General features: G+C 33.2%; 3 protein-coding genes across 3 annotated transcripts in view; 1 reads left to right on the forward strand and 2 right to left on the reverse strand.

Moving 5' to 3' along the window:
• Positions 1 to 945, reverse strand: part of LOC142972763 (uncharacterized) — a 24,946-nt gene extending 24,001 nt beyond the window's left edge. Inside the window, exon 1 of the mRNA XM_076114039.1 lies at positions 848 to 945. The gene's annotated coding sequence lies outside the window, so the exon portion shown is untranslated. The remainder of the gene's footprint in view (positions 1 to 847) is intronic.
• LOC142972762 (uncharacterized) overlaps positions 1 to 18,406 on the forward strand; it is a 20,948-nt gene extending 2,542 nt beyond the window's left edge. The window contains exons 2-7 of the mRNA XM_076114038.1: positions 14,169 to 14,306; positions 14,939 to 15,046; positions 15,446 to 15,601; positions 15,996 to 16,162; positions 16,523 to 16,784; positions 17,137 to 18,406. Coding sequence (XP_075970153.1) covers positions 14,169 to 14,306; positions 14,939 to 15,046; positions 15,446 to 15,601; positions 15,996 to 16,162; positions 16,523 to 16,784; positions 17,137 to 17,259 — 954 coding nt within the window. The 3' untranslated portion in view covers positions 17,260 to 18,406. The remainder of the gene's footprint in view (positions 1 to 14,168; positions 14,307 to 14,938; positions 15,047 to 15,445; positions 15,602 to 15,995; positions 16,163 to 16,522; positions 16,785 to 17,136) is intronic.
• Positions 18,407 to 18,701: 295 nt separating this feature from the next.
• Positions 18,702 to 19,783, reverse strand: LOC142973309 (uncharacterized). The gene is made up of 2 exons (XM_076114950.1): positions 19,587 to 19,783; positions 18,702 to 19,180 (listed from the first exon to the last, which is right to left on the reverse strand). The coding sequence occupies exons 1-2, from the start codon at positions 19,757 to 19,759 to the stop codon at positions 18,793 to 18,795; spliced, it is 561 nt and encodes a 186-aa protein (XP_075971065.1). The 5' UTR covers positions 19,760 to 19,783; the 3' UTR covers positions 18,702 to 18,792.
• Positions 19,784 to 20,458: the final 675 nt, after the last annotated feature.

A 20,458-nucleotide genomic window follows, 5' to 3' on the forward strand; every position in this document is an offset into this window, starting at 1 on the left:
TAGATACAGTTAATTATAGCAATGTCATAAACATGTTATAGGACTTTTTGTCCATCTAATACCCGAATAACCAAGCTTATTCAAAAACCAGACACATAGTATTCCTCCTATTTCGTAAAACCGTATAGAATGTCTGCTATTACTAAAAGAATGTTCGCCTCCAGGAATCAAACGTTAGACACGCGTGCCCCGCGGCTCAGCCATTATCGTGACGTATCATTATAGATTCCGATCTGTGCTCGCTCGCGTGATTTACAGATTTAATTGAGATCAGATAACATTCTTTGGTTGTGTATCTATGTATTTGAAATTGTATGCAAGTTGGTTTATTAAATCGATGAGCAAGTATAAGCATTTGTCTAGTAATCTTGAGCGATCGTGCGGTAAGCTAAAGATATACTGGATGTTTTTTTGGGATGAATTGCTACGATATAGCTTACTGCGTGTTAACTTTGTGGTTCTGAATATAATTGCAAGTCCTTGCGAAGTAGGCAAAATATAAAACAAAAGACTTAGGAGAGTAGAGCTGGTGAAGGGATTATGGCTGCTCTCTCATCTGGCAGCGGCTGGGTCAGAACTACATAGTTGGCGCGCACTGTACTGTTAGGTAGAGTTAAACGTTTCCGTGCTATACAGATATCTACAGTTAAAGGTAGAGACAAGTCCAACTGCATATTGGAGAATAATGAAACTGACTTTAGGTGTACTATAAAACATTTGCAGTTCCTAAAATTGGTACAAGAAAATTAAATGAGAGGTGATCAAAAGTTCTTTATTAATTTATGTTGCCTATTTTCAATATATTTTCTTATTTTCGATAAGTGTAAAAGTAAATGTATGTACATACCTTATAATTTTTTTTGCAAACGGAATACACTAATATAAAAACAATTTCACTGTAATTTTATACAAAATTATGACATTTTTGCTATAAATAATTGACAGGGTCAGTGTGAAAAGTAGTAAAAAAATGGCTTATTATGATGAGGAATAAACAAGGAGTTAACGTAAAAAAGGTTTTACTAAAAGTTTATTTGTAAAAATTGCAAAGTCTTTTGTAGGAAAAATATTATGAAATATAAAGATATTTTGCTTATTAGAGTTAAAAGAACATTCATTCAGCTTATGAAGTGCTGGTTTTTATAATAGTTTTTAAAAATAATACTCGAAGCTGAAATAATAAGATAAATAAAGCAAATAATAAGAAGCTGGACTTGACATAAGAACTTTCAATTAATATTTTAGTTCTCGGGAACATATCTTATTTATTACCGCAGAAACATAGGTATAGGCACACAACTCAAAAATGTATTAATGAAACAATTATATTCATTAAAATATTGCTACATAAAAACCACAGACAGAAACTGTCATTATATCTTAGCACCTCATTATTTACTTTACAAAACATGTTTTACAACGAGTGTGCAAGTTTTTACCTAGAACAAGTCGTTCACAGACTTCTTAGTGATTTGTGAAGCCAACTTACTAATGAGATAATAAGTCCTGTTTTCTTTTAAATAAATAATGTTTTTATCAAGAATTTACACTTTTGTTCACTACAGTGCTGTTTTTCTTTATTTATTTAAGTTTAACAACGCCTCAGGCACAGTAATTATAGGTTATGTTTTTCATTTCCAAATGAAGCAAATATTTGTGCGATCTATGAATAGCATTTTATAGTCTGGTTATAGTGTCTTTGCATATTTGTAGTCTTCGCTAAACTTTACTAAATTGTACAAAAATAAAATGTAAGTACCCCTTTTGTAGCAAGATCAATGTTTAGTCTATATTGGAATTGTTAATTAGAAACTGAAAATGTTAATAGCCTATTGTATCACGTTAAATGAGCTGTAAATGGCTCCAAACTATTTGTAAATATGTTTCTCATGTAAGTAAGTGAAATATTATATTTACAAATTAATGTATCCAATTAAATTCAGCTTTTATACACTAACTAAATGTAATCGCAGAATGTTTCCAACTAGAAAAAGAACACGTCTGTATTTATATTTATCGACTTCTTGGCTTTTAAAATTATACCTAAGAATCAATCTTTAACACACTAGACAGAATAACATTTTAAAAGTGACGTAGTTTTACGTACAAACATGTTGATTTATAAAACTGGTATAATTCACACGTTTTAAAACATACTCGTACGAGATGAGACCGGTTACTGATAGTGTGATCTATGTATAGATTAATTGAAGGAGTTTTATCGAGACAGCCAATTTAAAAAACTTTTTTATTATACTCTATACAACATTTAATAATTAAAATAAGACATTTTCTAAAGAAAATTCTTTTTGTTAGAATAAGAGGCATTTGTATGTTTTAAAAACGAGAGCTACTAGACTTAGCTTAACAGTTTTCTACAATATGATTATTTTACCTTAAAAAATCTCTTTACTTATTTAGTTAAGTCTTTAAATCAGATTTCCCGAAATCGTGGATAGAAGTCGTGGCTAGTTTCAGACACTAGTTTTTAACATTTAGAACGTGGTTCTAAAGTTCTAAGATCGTAACGTAGTTTAAACGCCCAGATCGAAAAATTAACACGAATTTGCATTATACCACGTTTGTCATAAAAGTAAATAAAAAATGAGATCATAACACATAAATAGTCAGACTGTTTGTCTAGAACTTATAATAACTTGTCCGTAAATTAACCTTTACAACTCACGTCAATGGAACGATATTGATTAATGACTATTTTTTACATAAACTGCTATAAAAACCAAATAATAGCGAACATAATTACATAAATATGATAAAAAACAATCAATCAATATTTTGCGGATATCCACAAATACGTTTGGAATAAAAACTTGTATTATTGTGTAAACTTGTAACGAAACAAACAAACGTAGTAATTTATTCTATTACCGAAATTTCATGCTATATCATTTACTATGTTTCGTAAATGTTAAATAAAATAAAATAAAAAACCTGAAAGCTGATAGGTCCAGTTTGGTTTCTAAAGCAATGGAAGTTTAAATGATAATATAATAGCTCTACTTCTCTGCCTTTTTGTTGTAAAGTATATTAAGTAAAAAAGATGTTGAAAGTTCAAAACTACTACTTACTTTAGACGTAGAAAGTAACTAGATAGAGTTGCGTTCACATTTCCATTACAACCTTTTGCTTGAGACTCCACTTACGTGATAGTTTTATTATTATAACCTTTAAATTCCTTAGTATTAAAGTATCACTGCTACAAAAGACTTCTGAAATAATTTGGCAGTTTAAATGCATTCACGTTTTCCAAATGCAGTTTGATATTAACAAATGCATAAATGAATACTAATTATATTATTATTATAGAGTTCACGAAAGGTTTAGATTAATGTTTTATTGTACTTCAAGTTCAAGAGCGTGACCGCTAGCCAGTTTTTGTGAACACATATTAAATTAGTTTTGGATTTCCCCAATATTATTTTGGCTTTTGTACTATTGATAATACTAACGACGTATGTATTATTAAATATTATTATAAATGTTTATGAGCTGCCAAATTATACTGCATCATTATATCAACAAGATATTACACGGTGGTACGCTATATGCTTTGATTTTTATGCAAACAGTCTCCTCTACAAAAAACTGCTGCTTTTACAAAAAAATCTAAGCAAGATGCATTCACGAATTAAAGTTAGTATTATCATTAAGTTAAAAGTAATTTGGGAGAGATTTAGCGTCTCAATTCTGAGCTAACACCTCTACCATTAGCTTAATTAATTCCAAATTCCTTCGTCTAAAAAAACAAACTCATTTTACACTACGAAAATGTTCTTTAACTTTTCTTTTACAACCAGACAAACAAAGCCCATTCTCTACTATGTCTGTGATAACTCTATTCACTTTATCCTAAGTAAATTCATAAGGAAATCATTAGAGCAGCATCCCATCAATTGTAATGTCATCTAGAAGTGTTGCAATCATAAACAAAAGAAATATGTTTGTTCATCTCATTCATATGTATGAGCGTCTGTCGGTCTGTTTGTTCCTGCTAGCCTTGGGGTAATGGGGGCTTTTAACCCTGCTATTAAGTCGGCTTCAAATTATAGGGTGAGCCACGATTATTATATTACAGTTTAAATTTAGCAGCTCTCAACAATCGGAAAATTTTATCAAAAAAGAGAATTATAACAATAGTAACGTGAGTTAATAAGTTAGGTCTAACTTTTAAACAATTTTGCGACACTCTACTACTGCTTAAGAATGTCGTCACATGATATCTTGTTGCTTTGTACTGTTCCGCAAAAAGTAACTGCAATGTTGACATACCATAATATATTGTAAAAACATTTAATTAAAGAAATCTTTAAATAGCAAAATGAGTTCCGATAGTCCAATCTGAGGCATGAGCTAAATTTTGAAATCAACATCAGTGAGATTCTCAAGAAACTATGCGTTCTAGTTAAATAACGGATAAAAGATAGCCCAAAATCCGTATTCTAAAGCGATTACTTCATTCTAAGCTAGCTGTACTTTTTTACATATTTGTGTAAAATATTCTCACATAGGTGTGGTGACTTAGATGAATAGCTTAAGACGATGTGTCTGGTCTAGAGTGTACATCGAATACCAATTATATATCACAAGGTCTTATTTGGACTGTGTGGCTAGAACGTCAGCTTTTAGGCAATGACTCGGAGATTTTTGGATATGCTACTGTGCAAAATATAAAGAGTACAGTAGAGAGTAATTATAATAGCTTCTGTCAGCAAAAGTAAAAGATTTTTAGTGTTTTACACAAAATTCCTTGATAGTATTAAAGATTAACATGTTTTTAATAGTAATTTATTTTTAGATTGTCGTTGCATTGTTAATTTGCTGAGCCTATTTTTGAAAAAGACAAACGCTAAGATTAAAATTAAGTCTAGTTTGTTTTTAATGACTACTACCGTAGTCTCCACCACCTTACATTATACTTCATAGTAAGCTCTCGATCTATTAAATGGCAATGGCTCTATAAAACCAAGAACCATTAGACGTAAAGTTTCGTCTTTCTCATGAGACAAAAACGTGTTTATAACACCTTCAGTGTTTCATTGTAAATCAACAATTTAAACTAATACTGTATTTCTTTCAATTCTAGAATCCAATAGTGTATTTGTTACCGAATGAATTCTACTATATCGACTACTTAAATACGCCACACATCGCCATCCTAAAGGCCACACTAGCTGCGTTTCAAGTTCACGGTTCACAAACCAGTTCCACTACTGATTGCTTTCAAGCTAACATTTCACAAGTCTTACATAACGCGAGAGGTCACTGTCAAATGATCAATGTACGACGGTTTTTGTAATCGTATTGGGTATTTTTAGAAATGGCTTTTTTAGCTTTCTTTGGTCAGTTATTTTGTTAACTATGTTTAAGTAGATGGCTTTTGGATGATAAGAACCGGAATCGAATGGTGGCGTAGATGTTCAGTTCTATCTAGAGCTGTTTTGGAAGAAAATACACACTTTTTAAGTAACAAGATAAGTTTCTAATTGGCTCACGATTTCAAATTTATTGAACCTCATAAATTGACCGAGGGGACTGGAAATTCTAGGGGCTTTTGCTCTGTAATGGGACCCAGACATGTGTGTATTTTACACATTAAAAAATAAAGAAACATGTCAACATTCTCCAAATATGAATGAATCGCAAATACGTTACGAGTACTTTAATAAATCATCAGCAAGATGTAGAGACCATTTTCCAGAACGTATTTGACAAAAAATACTACTGTTATTGTTAATAAATTTTATTCACATATTTTCTCATTGTATAAAATTAAATGGTGCTTGTTTTATTCTATACAAACATCAAAACAAAAATAGATATAAAATGATAATGTCCGACGGAAGTGATGATTTAATAAGGTGAACGAGAACATTAGTTTAATGGGTTTAATCAAGGTCTTAAACTATTAATATATTAGGTTTTTACCAGAAATTCACATAACCTTTTAAAAATCGTCAAAAGCAACCAAAAAATACACAATTTCTAATATTCATGCAAGTTTTCTTGAGGTCATGACCGTTAGAACAAAATGACTGGACATTTAAACTAATCGATACAATTTAAACTATAAAAAATAAAAGAAACACTATTATAATAATTGAATCAGAATACAAAAAACCACCCAAGTTCGAGTTCGACTTGCACACGATGGGTTCCGTACAATTATTTATAAAGAAAGCAAAAAAGTGCGGTTGTTGTTTGGGTAGCTATAGGAGGAGAGATATTTATTATATTCAGTTTTAAGTATATGTTGTTATAGCGGTAACAGAAATATTTAATCTGTTAAAATATTACTGTCGAACTATCACGGCTCATGAAATACAGCCTGTTAACAGACAGACAGACAACGAAGTTCCACTATAGCATAGCTAGTAGCATGTTTAGTATTATATAATAGGCGAGTGCAACCTGCGCTGAATCGTAAGGCATTTCAAGGAATAATATTTTAACCTATGGGAACCCTAAAAACTAGTCGTTATTTTAATATAATTGATACGAATGGGGACGCAGACATTTATAATCGTGTAATAAGAAGATTCTGATCATAGGTCATCTGTTTCTATGCGAACAATAGTCACATATATTACTGATTTTTATGTATTAGGTACAAGGTTTGATGTTAGTTGATAGACTCAATTATTGTTTTAATCTAGCGAGATAGAGTAATAATTTTGTACTGAAAAAGCCCGTTATTATTGCTTATTTTATAATTATTTTGATTTGGTAGTATTTGAAGAATATTCCGATACGATCACGATAAAGATGAAATTGCAATTAACTTATTCCTTTTGTCTTTTTTTTATCTTATTTCTATATGATTTTCTGTAAGAATTTATTCCGTATGTATTAATGTTCAATGATCTCAGTTTCTATCAATGAGTAAAATAATATCTTAAATTGATATTTGACAAATAATAACTAATATTTAGTATCGCAAGTTCTTTTCAAACTGTCTACGCTAATTCCAAGGATACATCTACGCTACATAGTAATTGCACGTTAATTATAGTTATAGTAAAACGTACAGTTGTTACGGAAGATGACCAGTGATGAGCAGACTGACCTTTGTGGTAATATGTTATACTTGAGATCACGTGTTACCATGTTATTGAATACCACTGATTACTGTCTGTTTGTGGTTACATTATGTCATTCATTTCTCTGTCTGTCTGTCTGTCGTATGGTTAGTGGTCAACCTAATGTCAAAGTTGTTCAAGCCGCCCGAAGGCCTTTGACGTGGCTTAACGACTGTTATCTTAGTAGACAACAACCGGGACCGACTTTTTACGTGCCCTGAGACGCACGAAGACGCCCAGCTCAAATACCACTATGCGGTCACCCATCTATAGAATGACCGCGTCGACGGTTGCTTAACCCACAGATCGTTTACCGACCGGTGAGCGCAACTGGCTATGAGCGCTCTATCATTTCTCTAAAACTGATAGAACTATTGTGTGTTTATATTAGAACAGTTTTGTAAGGCATATAAAAGGATACGGGAATAAACGCGAACACGCATTTTACCTTGGAATGCCTGACGTTTCGGCGCAGGTTAAACTGGCTTTGGCTTTTGTAAGGCGTTAATCTAAGTTTATATCAATTGAAATTTGCTTAGTGGATTATTGATCAAGCTAAGTTCAAAAAGGGTTCTTTTTTGCATTTTTGTATTTTTATTAATTCACGAAGGTCTAGAACCTTAGTATTTTGCAAAATATGTTTCGATTTACGGACACCAAAAAAGTGAAAAGTATTTGTGTATTCGCGTAAACGTTTGAAACTATTCAGTGTAAAATACCTTGAAATATTCAACATGCATTTAATTTGCATAACGTCTTGAAAATTTCGATCTGCTTTACCTATTATGTTTCTACCAGACATTAGGTACCTAACCGTTTTTAACAATTTGCCACTGGTTTTAGAGACCAATAGTGCTTTTTTTTTACCACTATCGACGACGGGCTAATTTTCGGAAAAAATCGTATGAAAGTCTGCATTTTGCAGCGCATTTTGACTTACTCTGAAACTTTCGACACTAGATAGTACCGGCTGTAGAGAATCATTTATACAAATATTATAAAGCTAAAGAGTTTGTTTGTTTGTTGGAACACGCTAACATCAGTAACTACTGGTCCGATTTGAAAAATTCTGTCAGTGTTAGATAGCCCATTTATCGAGGACGGCTATAGGCTATATATCATCACGATAAAAATGTTACAATAACGGGGAAACTTATGACCCATATTCTCTTATGTGGCGCAAGCGAAGTTGCGCGGATCAGCTAGTGCTATATTATGTATCAAACATGACTCAATATTATTACATAACTTGTATTATAATGATAGATGACTTGAGTAAACAAACTCGCGGCAATGTTTAGATATTATTTACTTGTTTTATATAAAAAATACGCACGTGATACACAATGTGATAAACTGATGTTGATCTAATGTTGTGCAAAAACAACAAATTGAAATGTTAAAACGTGTAGTACTAATTACTGGGTTTTTACAACGTTTTAGATTTAATTATAAGTGTGTAATTGGTAAATAAGGATTTTCGGTTATATAATTATTTCAGACGGCTCTTACGTGAGGAATGGAAATAAATAGTTATTATTTGTGTTAAATACTGAAACTTCTGAATGTGATTGTTAGATTTAAGAATTAACTGTCATAATAATATGTAATTTCGAAAAATAGAGCAATTAACTCTAAACCTCTCCTTTGTCATTGAGTAGTTGTTTGCAACTTTTAACTCGTGCTATAGAATCTCATTTTATATGAGGATTTACAAACATACATATTAGAGACCAAGAATGCCTCTTTCGCAATACAAAATCAATTCAATAGGTACCATATTTTGTCTCTTTGGCGTGTTAATGACCAATTCTGCGATTAAGTATCTCGTAACCACTTAAAAATATCCTAAAAAAATATATGTATCTTCGTATATGTCGTATTTACTCTTCCACATAATTTATGTGTACATAAACTGCGTTGTTGATGTTATAAGGTCATATTTATTAATACATTAGCAATAAGGACGGAAGTTCAGATTATTTGTCATACCTTTACTGGGAAATTTGGTTGCGAAAAAGCGGTTTTTGGATCTTGAGGACACTTGTTCATCTTTTCAAGGTTACAGAAATTGACAGAACTGGCTATAAAACTGGTGTTTTAGGGATTTTGTTATCTGAGCTGTATCTTCCCTGTATATTACAGTTATAGATACTTATGTTTTTACCGGTCTATAGTTATTTTTGGGCGTGTTTCTTATATTTCAAATAGATATCAATAGATTATTAAAGTGTACAAAAAATAGTATATTATAAGAAAAAAATGTTTTGAATTCATATGAATAAAATAAAAACAAAATAATTATAAAAACACGTCATTAAATATTGTTTATTATATTCGTATTGAAATAAATAATAATTGTGAGTCCGTTTGTTAAAAAATAATACAAAAAATGTAATAAAATGTGGATACGGCGTACATTTATAATAATAGGCTATTTGGTAGTTAAAGTTCAAACCGGATTTACGTAAAAACCCTACGTTTATAAGTGAATCTTAACAAAACTGGACTTTTTATATCCGTAGTTTGAGAAGACTCTATCATTCTTCTAAACATTTTTGTTCAGTTTTTTTAACACGTATAGTACCAGAACAGAGTCACACTTCTCGGCAAGGGTCTCCTCCCATACGAGGGAAAGGTTAGGCCTTCAGTCCACCACGCTGGCCAAGTGCGGGTTGGGGACTTTGCATGCCATGACCATTATCAAAGGGTTAAAGAAGGAGGAGTAGCGTTGGAGGTGCCAACTTATCCCACTCCGCTATTATTGCCTTTTTCTATACATACGTAAATAATATCACGCCTTTTCCCATAGACAGAGACTAAGAGACTTTTACGACGTCTACAATTGTACTGCCTCCATTTACGCCCATACATTTTGTTATGCGTTTCTATATGCAGTTTAATAGAATATTAGTGACATTTATCATTAATCTAGAAATCGACTTTCATGTTATTACAGTCGTTCGATTAGTCTTAGTAAGGTCCCTCTAAACGTTAGAGACTTAATAGATAGTTTCATGAATAAAATATAAATTGATTCTACTTTTCACAGCATGATTTATTGATATTTAGTTACAAGAATATTTCACTAGAAATAGTAAACTTTCTAAAACAATTTTTCAAATAAAAGAAAAACATATATAAATAGGTATGTACCTACAAAGAAGTGCTAGGCAGATAGCATACGATTCGTTAAAGTAAATGTAATTACAGGTATCCATATACTTGGTGTTATCTATTGCAAAAAAATGCTGAACTTAGTTTTAGCTTTTCTATACTCTCGCGAATCGTAACTTAGTATTAGAGATAACAGTAAGCTTATTATAACAAAGTTTACTAACTAACTCACGGATGTAAAAAACGCTATCCAAATGTCAAAGTTCTTCGCAAAAATGTCTTTAATATAAATCAAATAGACCACCATTTGTTTTACAAACGACTGCCAGTTCATGCTCATGTTAGCAAATTATTCAAATTAGATGATGTTTGGTGTACAATAGTATTTTAATAATGGTCGTTAAATCGTTCAGTCACGACGTTTGAGGGTTCAACTGTTTCTTGTTAACTCGGTCACTCGTGGTCAAGTTTTGTTTGACAATATTCATAACTACTGCGGCGAGAGTGCTAGTCACTTTTCCACTATATCCCGTGAAGTAAAACAGGAATGTGACAGTATCAGAATCTGTTAACACTAGGTATAAAAGCCTTCAATTGATCAAATAAAAGTAAGAATCATTTTAGTACTTAGTTTTAAAGATTTTTCTTTCTTTAATCCGTTGAACGCGAACTTTTCAGAATAAAATTATTCCGTCTCCATAGACAGAAAATGCAGAACTAAAAGAAGCATGTAGAATATAATTCCTGATAATTTTTTGATAAAATAATTGACCTATGTCACATTAAACATTATGTTGGTCTCAGCGAAGCTGCATTGGTTTCATACTGAACTTTACAACGTAATTAATTTATCATATATGTATGTATTATTATTTTACGTTACCTTGTAGTGAGACTAAATGCGTAGTATGCAATATACTATTTAATATTAAAATCAAACAATGTTCGCGGTTCGTCTGTCATAATACGGATGCGCTTTATTTAAATAATACAATTCATAATTTATTCATTTTGTGTTCAACATCGATTTTATTTATTTTCATTCAGTCTCGTATTTTCCAGAATGTTATGAATTAATAAACGATGATCTTAAATTACAATTCGTGTCAGTTTTTTTAACGTGATTCAGCTAAAGATTTGCCATTAAATAGTAATTATGTTTCTGTAATGTTTAAAATATGGGTTTTGCTAAAAACTACGATTGTACAAAATGTATATTGCGTCCTTGAATTATGATACAAGATATATTTTTCGTTTAGTCATTGAGCTTAATTACTACTAGCGCCTCTAGCGGACGAATTATGAACTTGTGTGACACTTAAGAGATTTTAACAAAATTGCATTTGTAATTAAATACTGCCTGTAGCAGAGGCCATATTTTTCGTTAATTTATAACATTTCGTTAAGTTGGTAATACAGACTTTTAATTAAGCGTCGTCTTATAGATTTCGGGATACATTATAAACGTTAGTTAAGTGGATTTTAGGTGGCTTGAACTAACCAACGAACTTAACGAGGCAAAAAAAAGCTTTTAATATTTGTAACAAGACTGTCGACACACCTGCAAGTCTGAGTTAATAGAAAACGAGTTTTCTTTCTTAAGGATAATAATTAATCAATTCTTAATCCGCCATAAATCTCACCAATTCATTATAATAGGATCCTCATTAAATGAAGTCATATACCTACGAAGGTGTCAATGATTTGTGATATGGAAATAAGTAATAAATTGATATGTTCCTTTAATTATATTTATTTGTTATAAATGAACATGTTGCATGAGGTCACCGTAAGTGACATATTAATTATTGAATTTGAATAGAGGAAATAATACATTGTTGTAGCCATAGGAAATGCATTAATATTGTTACTATAAAATAATTTATTTATAAAATAATTGCTTTATATAAAAAGCATTCCGTACTCAGCGCAGATATGATAAAGTGAAGTATATAGTAAGAATTATATGTAAAAGTAGAGTATAACATTAATACTATTATAATATTATGTGACCCATATCACAGAACGTGGGTCTTTTCCTGTAATAAGAGACGATTTGACCATGAATCCCCCAACATGGCTTAGTACGGGTTGAACACTTACATTTCAAGAATAATTTTGTTATTATTGTATGAAATCACAATTCTAAAATAACTGCGTGTTAGTTCTATTTACATTTCGGATATAGATACATTTAGACCTGAAATAGGAAGTCTATTTATAGCAAATAAAATATAAACAATGACCAAACGAGACTGAAAGTTGTGAATTATGACGTCACAATACACAAATACTTACGCAACGTAAGGTGCTAAATATTATAATTCTTGTCTAGGACAGTGTCACAGTGACTTACTCACGAACTAAGACTTAAACAGGTACAAGATGCTAAACATTATTCTTACTATGATCGGTTCGACGAAAACTATAATTCAATTGAATTTTAATATCTACGACGCATTTTTTCCCATAGCACAGAAATTATCATTTTTTAAAGTCGTCCTTGCTAATAATGTCGCTACAAATTACCAATTTTATATGTATGCCTAATAAAACCGGCCAGACATGAGATGAGTTTTCCAAAAAGACGTACGCCTTAGAAGCAAAATGCAGATCTAGATACTAAAAAAAACAAGGATGTATCTATTTAAAAACAAGAAAAAATATAGGTATCTTTATATCAGAACATCCACAAATCACATTTGCATATCAAACACGTGTTAATACCGATAAAAAACGTCGCCTCCATATTTAACTCATTAGTATATCCATGTTATGATAATGTTTGAGTGACGTCATAGTCTAGTAGTGGTCTGTGACGTAGCACAAATGTGTTAAGGTTACAGTTGTAGAATATGGTTACGACTTGTTCATGGTTTTATCCTTTGAGGTATAAATAGATTTTTATAAGCTTAAGTTATTATTTTTATTCATACAATTATACTGTCTAGTTTTGTACGTTTATTGCATTTGATATTTGAAACTTATATGCCAGCAAATATTGTCAAGGTTACGATGAAATTTTAGAATTCTCAAGAGATGTTTTCTTGTTCTTCGGTTTTTGTACCTTTTAATACGTTATTATGTTGTAAGATTATATATTCTACCGTGATCCTGTTCATTCAAAGGTTCAAAGATTGCTTTATTGCCGGACATGATAGTCTGCCTAATAGCTGGTAAGCATTGTTGAACGAAGGATCTTTACGTATAATAAAAAAATCGTTTTAAATATTTTTTGTAATAATAATCGTAAAATTCTTAACATACGAGTATCAATTTCGAAAAAAATACCTAATTTACTAACCTATATAACTCCAAAGTCCGGTTCACATCGACCTCGGCTATCGTAACTTATAATTTTGGGTTCATCTTCAATTTGCCTCGTTAGGTATCGGTAATGACCTTGAAATAAGATCCTGTTTGGTGTTTAATTTATTACCTCTGATATGAAAGCCTTTTGGAGTTATTTAAGGAATGTTTGTTAATGCATTTTGGTGTTTGGTTTTTCATGAATGATTTGATTTTGATTTTGATCATGTGGTTTGTTTTTAAAAGTATGTATAGAGATATAGAGTTTGGTTTTTAGACTGTACTTAGTGTTTGGTTTATAAATTGTGCGCGAGGGACTAGCGTGAAGGAAGGTGGCGAGTTCGGTAATTTTGGATACAAAATGGGGAGGTTTTTTTACCGGCAGTGGCTAAAGAGGGATGAAAAATAATATATCTATAAATTATATCAAAGAATCTCTTGAATTTTAAGAGTGTGTTAGTTCTACGCTACGTCGCTTGCATTGCAAATCGCAGTCAAGATCATAAGTGACGTAAGTTTTAAACCATTGGCATCTAAAAAGTTATATTTAGAAATTACAACACGTAACTTTAAAATATATTCACTCATATAGTAGGTACGTATTAAAGAGCAATTTTATTAATGTTCTGTATTGTTTGCTTTCAGATGGCGACAGCCTTCAGCGATCCTCAATCAAACTTCATCTTCAAGAACGACATCACTCCCGAGGAGGCCCAGGGATACCTGAGGGCATTGCCCTTTAACACCCCCTCCCTCTCAGGAAAGGCTGCTGTACTGCCTTTGGTAAGTTTCATCAAAAGTAATAGTTCTGAAATATATGCAAATACTGGATTTGAAACAATACTTGGTACAATATATATTTTTTTTTTTTTTTTTTTTTTTAATAACCCATGTCTGTCCCACTGCAGGGCAAGGGTCTCCTCCCAAACGAGGGGGAGGGGTTAGGCCTTGAGTCCACCACGCTGGCCAAATGCGGGTTGGGGACTTTGCATGCCCTCAATAAATGTATTAAACAAATTTTAGGCATGCAAGGTTTCCTCACGATGTTTTCCTTCACCGTTAGAGCAAGTGATAATTATTTCTAATACACACATAACTTCGAAAAGTCATTGGTGTGTTGCCTCGGATTCGAACCTGCGACCACTTGCGTGGGAGGTGCCAACTTAAACCACTCGGCTATCACTGCTGATATTTACACATATTTATTATGCTTATATGCTTACTACTTAACATTCCAGTTATTTAAATTCGAATATCTCGGTCGTTTACAAACCATATCCTAAACTACCTAGATAACATAAAAAAATGACGATTTTCAGTTCAGCCAAATACATCTTTTATTCTTCAATGTTTGTTATCTAACGTTTAAACGTGCTTTTAGAGACATTTTTACTTATTTTCTTATAATTTTTCAGGTGCGCTACGACGACCCTAGGTTTCGTGCAGCTGAAGCCGGCCCAACCCTCGGCCACTACTGGAAGAACGGCAAGGAAATAGAGAACACAGACGACTACGTAGAGGAGGTACGTTGTTTTTTGTTTGTTTGTTTGTATGTCGTGCGAGTCAATCAAATGGCTTCGATTTCAATTACCATAGCCATTATTATCTTGTAATGATAATGCTCGTCTTACATACCTGCTAAATTACGTGTAGTTTTCCTGATTATGTAATTTCAGTGTTAAGTATACCTATTTGTGCATACTGGCTGTTAAAGTTTTACCGAGTTAAGCAGCCTAAGGCGCACATAATCCATAGATGGATGAGTATAGTAGTATTAAGGATGGGTTGCCTTCTCACTTGCAGGCTATGTATAAGATCAGAGGCAGACGTTAGTAATTTGAACGTCTACATTGACGTTTCTTCACTTTACCTTTGAAATTACAGTCAACCAGCCTTACTAAACTATGTTACTCATTCTTCAGGTGTACCACGCAGCCCAGTACCACGGTCAGGACGGTCTGGGACAATACGCGTACGGCTACGAGACCCCCGAGTCATCCAAGGTTGAGAACCGCGAAGGATCCGGTCTGGTCCAAGGATCTTACATCTACAAATCTGGCAACAACGATCTTATCAAGGTAAAATTGATTCTAAACTATTTTCGGAATAAAGCAACTCTTTAAGGCTAGTTTTACACGTACCACAACCACATAGAATATATGCCTCCGACCACGTGTTGTGGTACGTCTGAAATAGCCGTAAAAGAAGCTACTTGTGAGCTTTGTCTTCACTATACGCTGTTACCACTTAAAGATGAACCACTCTCTAAGTAATGGAACTATAATACAAAAAGCCTATCTATCTGTTATCAAGGCTAAACCTCTGAATTGATTTTGATAAAACTTTTCATGAACCATGTCATACCCAGTATATATGTATGTAATATTACCTTCTCGACATCTAGGCAAACAAAATCGCGGGCACAGCTTTTTTCTATTTGACGCATATCAACAACTTACTTTTATATTCCAGGTCAAATACTGGGCTGACCACGACGGTTTCCACCAGGAGGACAACATTCCCAAGGTAGAACTGAAGCCTGCTGAAGAGACTCCTGCACTGAGGGAAGCTCGTCTTGCCTTCGAGAAGGCATGGAAGGAAGCCGCTGAAGCCAACCAGCAACAACCTACCCTTCCCCCGTAAGTTTGTACATAATGAGATTCATATTGTTTTACTTTGACGAGTTTCCTAGAATAGTGGTAAAGGTGATTACCACACTACTACCCTTGGGTACGGGTGCCGTGGGTTTTATTTCAACTAATGTCAATATTTGTGTGTTCCTATCTCGTATTCTGGGTTCGTTAATTGGATGTTTGAAAAAAAACCCGCCAGACGAGACTAGAGTGGAGGTTTGCTCAAAACAAACGAATTACGTTATTTTGTACTTGTGAAATGTGTTCATGATTCTATAACTCAAACCGGCTTGCGATATGCTAAGAACTGTAAAAAGTATAGTCACAACGACTGCAAAATACCTAATTAAATATTTTTTCTTACAGCAACTACTACAACCAACAATACCAAGCCCAGGCATCTGAATCGAGACCCGTATCCATCGCTGCCCCCGTTCCTGAAGATGCCCGCGCCGGCAAGGCTCTACCTCAAAGAAGCTACCAGCAACAGCAGCAATACGGCCAGCAGCAGCAGCAACAGCAGCAATATGGCCAGCAGCAACAGCAATACGGTCAGCAACAACAGTACGGTCAACAAAAGTATGGTGAAGACCAGGAGGAGGGCAAATATGAAGAACCTGAGCCTACTGTAAGTATACCTTTAACTATGTATATGTAGTTAGTTTGTAGTTTACACAGTATAATGATTTCAAGCATAGATTGTCTTTGAGCGTATCAAGAGGAAGTACCCAGTAACAACAACAACTTGGGTATACTATTATAGATTCCCAAGTTTTCAGAGTATGTACTCGTTACGAATAACTAGATGACTGATAATTCTTATGCGAAAAGTAAAATAAGCGCTTGATTTTTCCGATTTCTAGTTTTACTATCAGAGAATACTTTGTCTAAATATGAATGATGATGTCAAAGGTTCTTGTTCCTCCTAAATTTATAAGCAACAGATTTTTTAATGCTAACAAACCTTTTGTCTTCTGCAGGGTCCCCCTCACGGTTTCTTCTACAGCTTCACATACCCCGTCTCTATCATCAAGCACAAGAGTGAGCAGGAAGGCAACCCTGGATACCCAGTAGACCACGACACCGTTGGAGTCGGACATTAATAGACTTTAAACACTATACATTTTTAAACAGAACATAATTTCTTCTTTAAAAGTATCTTGTGTCCTGTTTAAAGATGTTTTAATTTAGGTTAGGATGTATTGATTCTGTTTCGTGTCTTTTTAGTCTTCTCGTTGCAGTCTCATAGTTCTATGGTACCAGAGATCTATCATATTTAGTCTAATGAAGGAGTGAGTATTGATGTCTCTCTATTAATTTACCATTATTATAATCATTCGTACTTTCTAGTAATAGAGTAGTACCAGCATTTTGAAGAGACGTAAAAAATGGTACGACTTACCGTCGATGTGTTGACCGATACAAATAAAAGACAAGAGACTTTGAAAAAGGTTATTCAAACCGTGGTCTGAACTGATCATAATAAGGTAAAGTATTTAGAGTACCTATAAGTAGGTGTCGTTTCTCCACACACCTTCCATATGAGACTGCAACTAGTCCAAGACTTTCTAGGCTTACCTTTGATTTCTCCCATAGAAAGGTTGAAACTAAGGCCATAAAATTAGGTTTACGACTGCCTTCGCTAGCCGATAGTCTAATGAGGCAGTTTGTATGGTACCGTGAAGTAATTAAACTAAATATGATGTTCATGCGTAGATTATCTACTTGTGCTACATACGACGCCATTTTAGAATGATGTATTGCTTTGCCTTTTAAGTCTGTAGTAGTTTTACTATTTAGTTGAGCAAGAATTTTTATTTGATTTTTAATCAGTTTTTATTGAACACACGTGATATTTTGATCGAAAAGCCTTTCGAAAGATTCGCTTAAATTGATATCCAGATTCAAAAAGTCTTAATAAAGGATTTTTAAAACTAATCTTAACGATGGATAAAATGATCGTGTGTCAATTCCACTTTGTCAAAGTTACTACTACAGATTTAATATACCCAGCCTGGTCAGAGTTTGAAAGTATAACTATTTTAGATGTCTTTTACAATTTTTATCAAAAACCGCCTTTTCTTTTTTGATTGACAGTTAAACTCTTGAGCTCGGACAAGTTAAATTTAACTCATAAGTTTTGTTACCACACGTCATTAGCTGTATTGTATATTTTATTTAAGATCCACAACTAATGATAGCAATTTGTAACGATTATTATTTTATAATAATAAAGCATTTTGCATTTTATATGTGTTTTCTCTTTTTGATATACTAGTGTACCTTTAGACCACTCCCATATGACCTTAAGTACCGAACAATAAAATAAATTAGAATATGTAATTTAAGCCTGAAGGTTTTAAGAGGCTGTTGAATTTGGTCGCAAACTACTATAGTGAGTGTTGAGAGCTCCATTTCATCTAAGACATTTCAGTAAGATCAAAAGATTCTTGGTTAGGAACTTCAACAGAATAGTATTTACTGCGTAGGTACACCACTAATTCGTATTCAGAAAGGACTAAGAAAAGTAAAAATAAAATCCTGCTTACAACTTTAAATATTTATATTACAACATCAAAATCAACACTTACTCTAACATAATCTCCACACACTATCAGTCTATACCACTTCTCAAATCATTGCATCATTGGTGCAGGCACCACAAAAATCGGCATCGGTCCTTTGTTCGACAACCTCTGTGCATTCTCCGTCTGTCCTGGTCTGAACCATTGCGAAATGGGAGGAAACTGACTGATGATCCAAGAAATCGTATCAGGTACATTTATATGTATCGGTAAAAACGGTATTTGTGATACAATCATGCCGATAATACCTCGAGTGGCTGCGCTTACTTCCATTACCTTAGGGTCTGTTTCGGATTGGTCTGCGTCTAGGATGATGGAGTCTCTTTCCTCGTCTACGACGCCTGTGTTGGACTTGACATTGGAGTGTTCGTTTAGTTTGATGTATCTGTCGTCGGCTACTCCAGGGTTGAGGAGAAAGACCATTATGGGTGGTTGGTAGCTGAAAATGGTTAAATTGTTTTTGTTATTGTGAGATTGATGAGTATGAATTACGCGGTGTTATGTTTAAAAAATACGAGAGAATAATTAAACACACGACATTAATTAGTTACTGCTACACGATTTACTTATTCTTTTTAAAATAAGAGCCACTCTATTATTCACTGGTAATTAAACCCCGTACACACATTCACAAGTTATGACAGAGGATAAATAGTAATATTATTATTCTGTAGCACTCAGTGTCATGAGTTTGATTTCTACTCGGAACAAATAATTGAATTAACCTCAAATCGTTGTTTCAAGATTTATTTGATGATACAAAGTATCAGTGAGTTATCCTTATGTTTGTAAATGTCACTGCGATATAATTGTTTGATCTTACAAAATATACATCATATACTTACTCTATAGAAGGTGACTGCGTATTCGTTAACGCCTGCCTCAAGAAAGGATTTTGCAGCTGCATCAATGAGTTCTGAGCCATTCCATATTGTAGAGGTAGCAACTGCACTTTCATAGGCGCACTATACACTAATGTTATGTGAAGGCACAACACTAGGATGCATTTATAGTCCATCTTTACACAAACGTCCCAACACTATTTCACGTTTTTTTCCTTTATTAGTTAATGGCACGCACACTTTTTTATGATTTAGTTTTTTGACACTGATCACTTTTCTGTTTTCTTTTTAATGTGTATTATTCTCTTCTAAACTCTTGGTAAGAGTAAAGCGAGATTTTTAAACAAAGCTTTCTAATTTTAAAGCATTTACAACCAGTTTTATGCGCAATTTATAATGAGAATATCTCGTTAACTACCGATTAAATAATATTCGAATAAAAAACCACGATTAAATTCGATTTAATTTTCAAATATTGGCGGCAATTTCTTTTTTTCGCGCAAGGATCACTGTCCACGGTTAGCCAGGAAGTGTATGTCCGTTTATTCGTCCACCCGTAGTTATTATTCACGTCGGGTGACAAACGACCCACTACGCTTGACCTTTTGCGACATGGCTTTCTTTTTTGGGGTTCAATTGTTAGAAAAAGTGTGTTTGTTTGTACGTTTTCTATTTAATTTGCGAATTAAGTGTATTTTGAGGGCGTAGGTTGGAAAACAAATATGGTTGATTGTGTTTGCGTACGTTTTGGCACTAACTAGGTCCTGGACACACGCGATATTCTAATTAAAAACGCTAATACTACTACTTACTTACTTACTACGAGATTGATTATTTAATCCATTGACTACAAAGCATTTCACTAATTGACCTCA

This window comes from Anticarsia gemmatalis, chromosome 5 (assembly GCF_050436995.1).
Source record: "Anticarsia gemmatalis isolate Benzon Research Colony breed Stoneville strain chromosome 5, ilAntGemm2 primary, whole genome shotgun sequence".
NCBI lineage: Eukaryota > Metazoa > Arthropoda > Insecta > Lepidoptera > Erebidae > Anticarsia > Anticarsia gemmatalis.

Bases quoted from the DNA above. Each gene is read 5' to 3' on its own strand.
- LOC142973309 (XM_076114950.1), bottom strand. From the start codon at position 19,759: ATGGACTATAAATGCATCCTAGTGTTGTGCCTTCACATAACATTAGTG. The intron at 19,181-19,586 runs GTAAGTATATGA...AACCATTTTCAG, and splicing joins ACGCAGTCACCTTCTATAGA to CTACCAACCACCCATAATGG.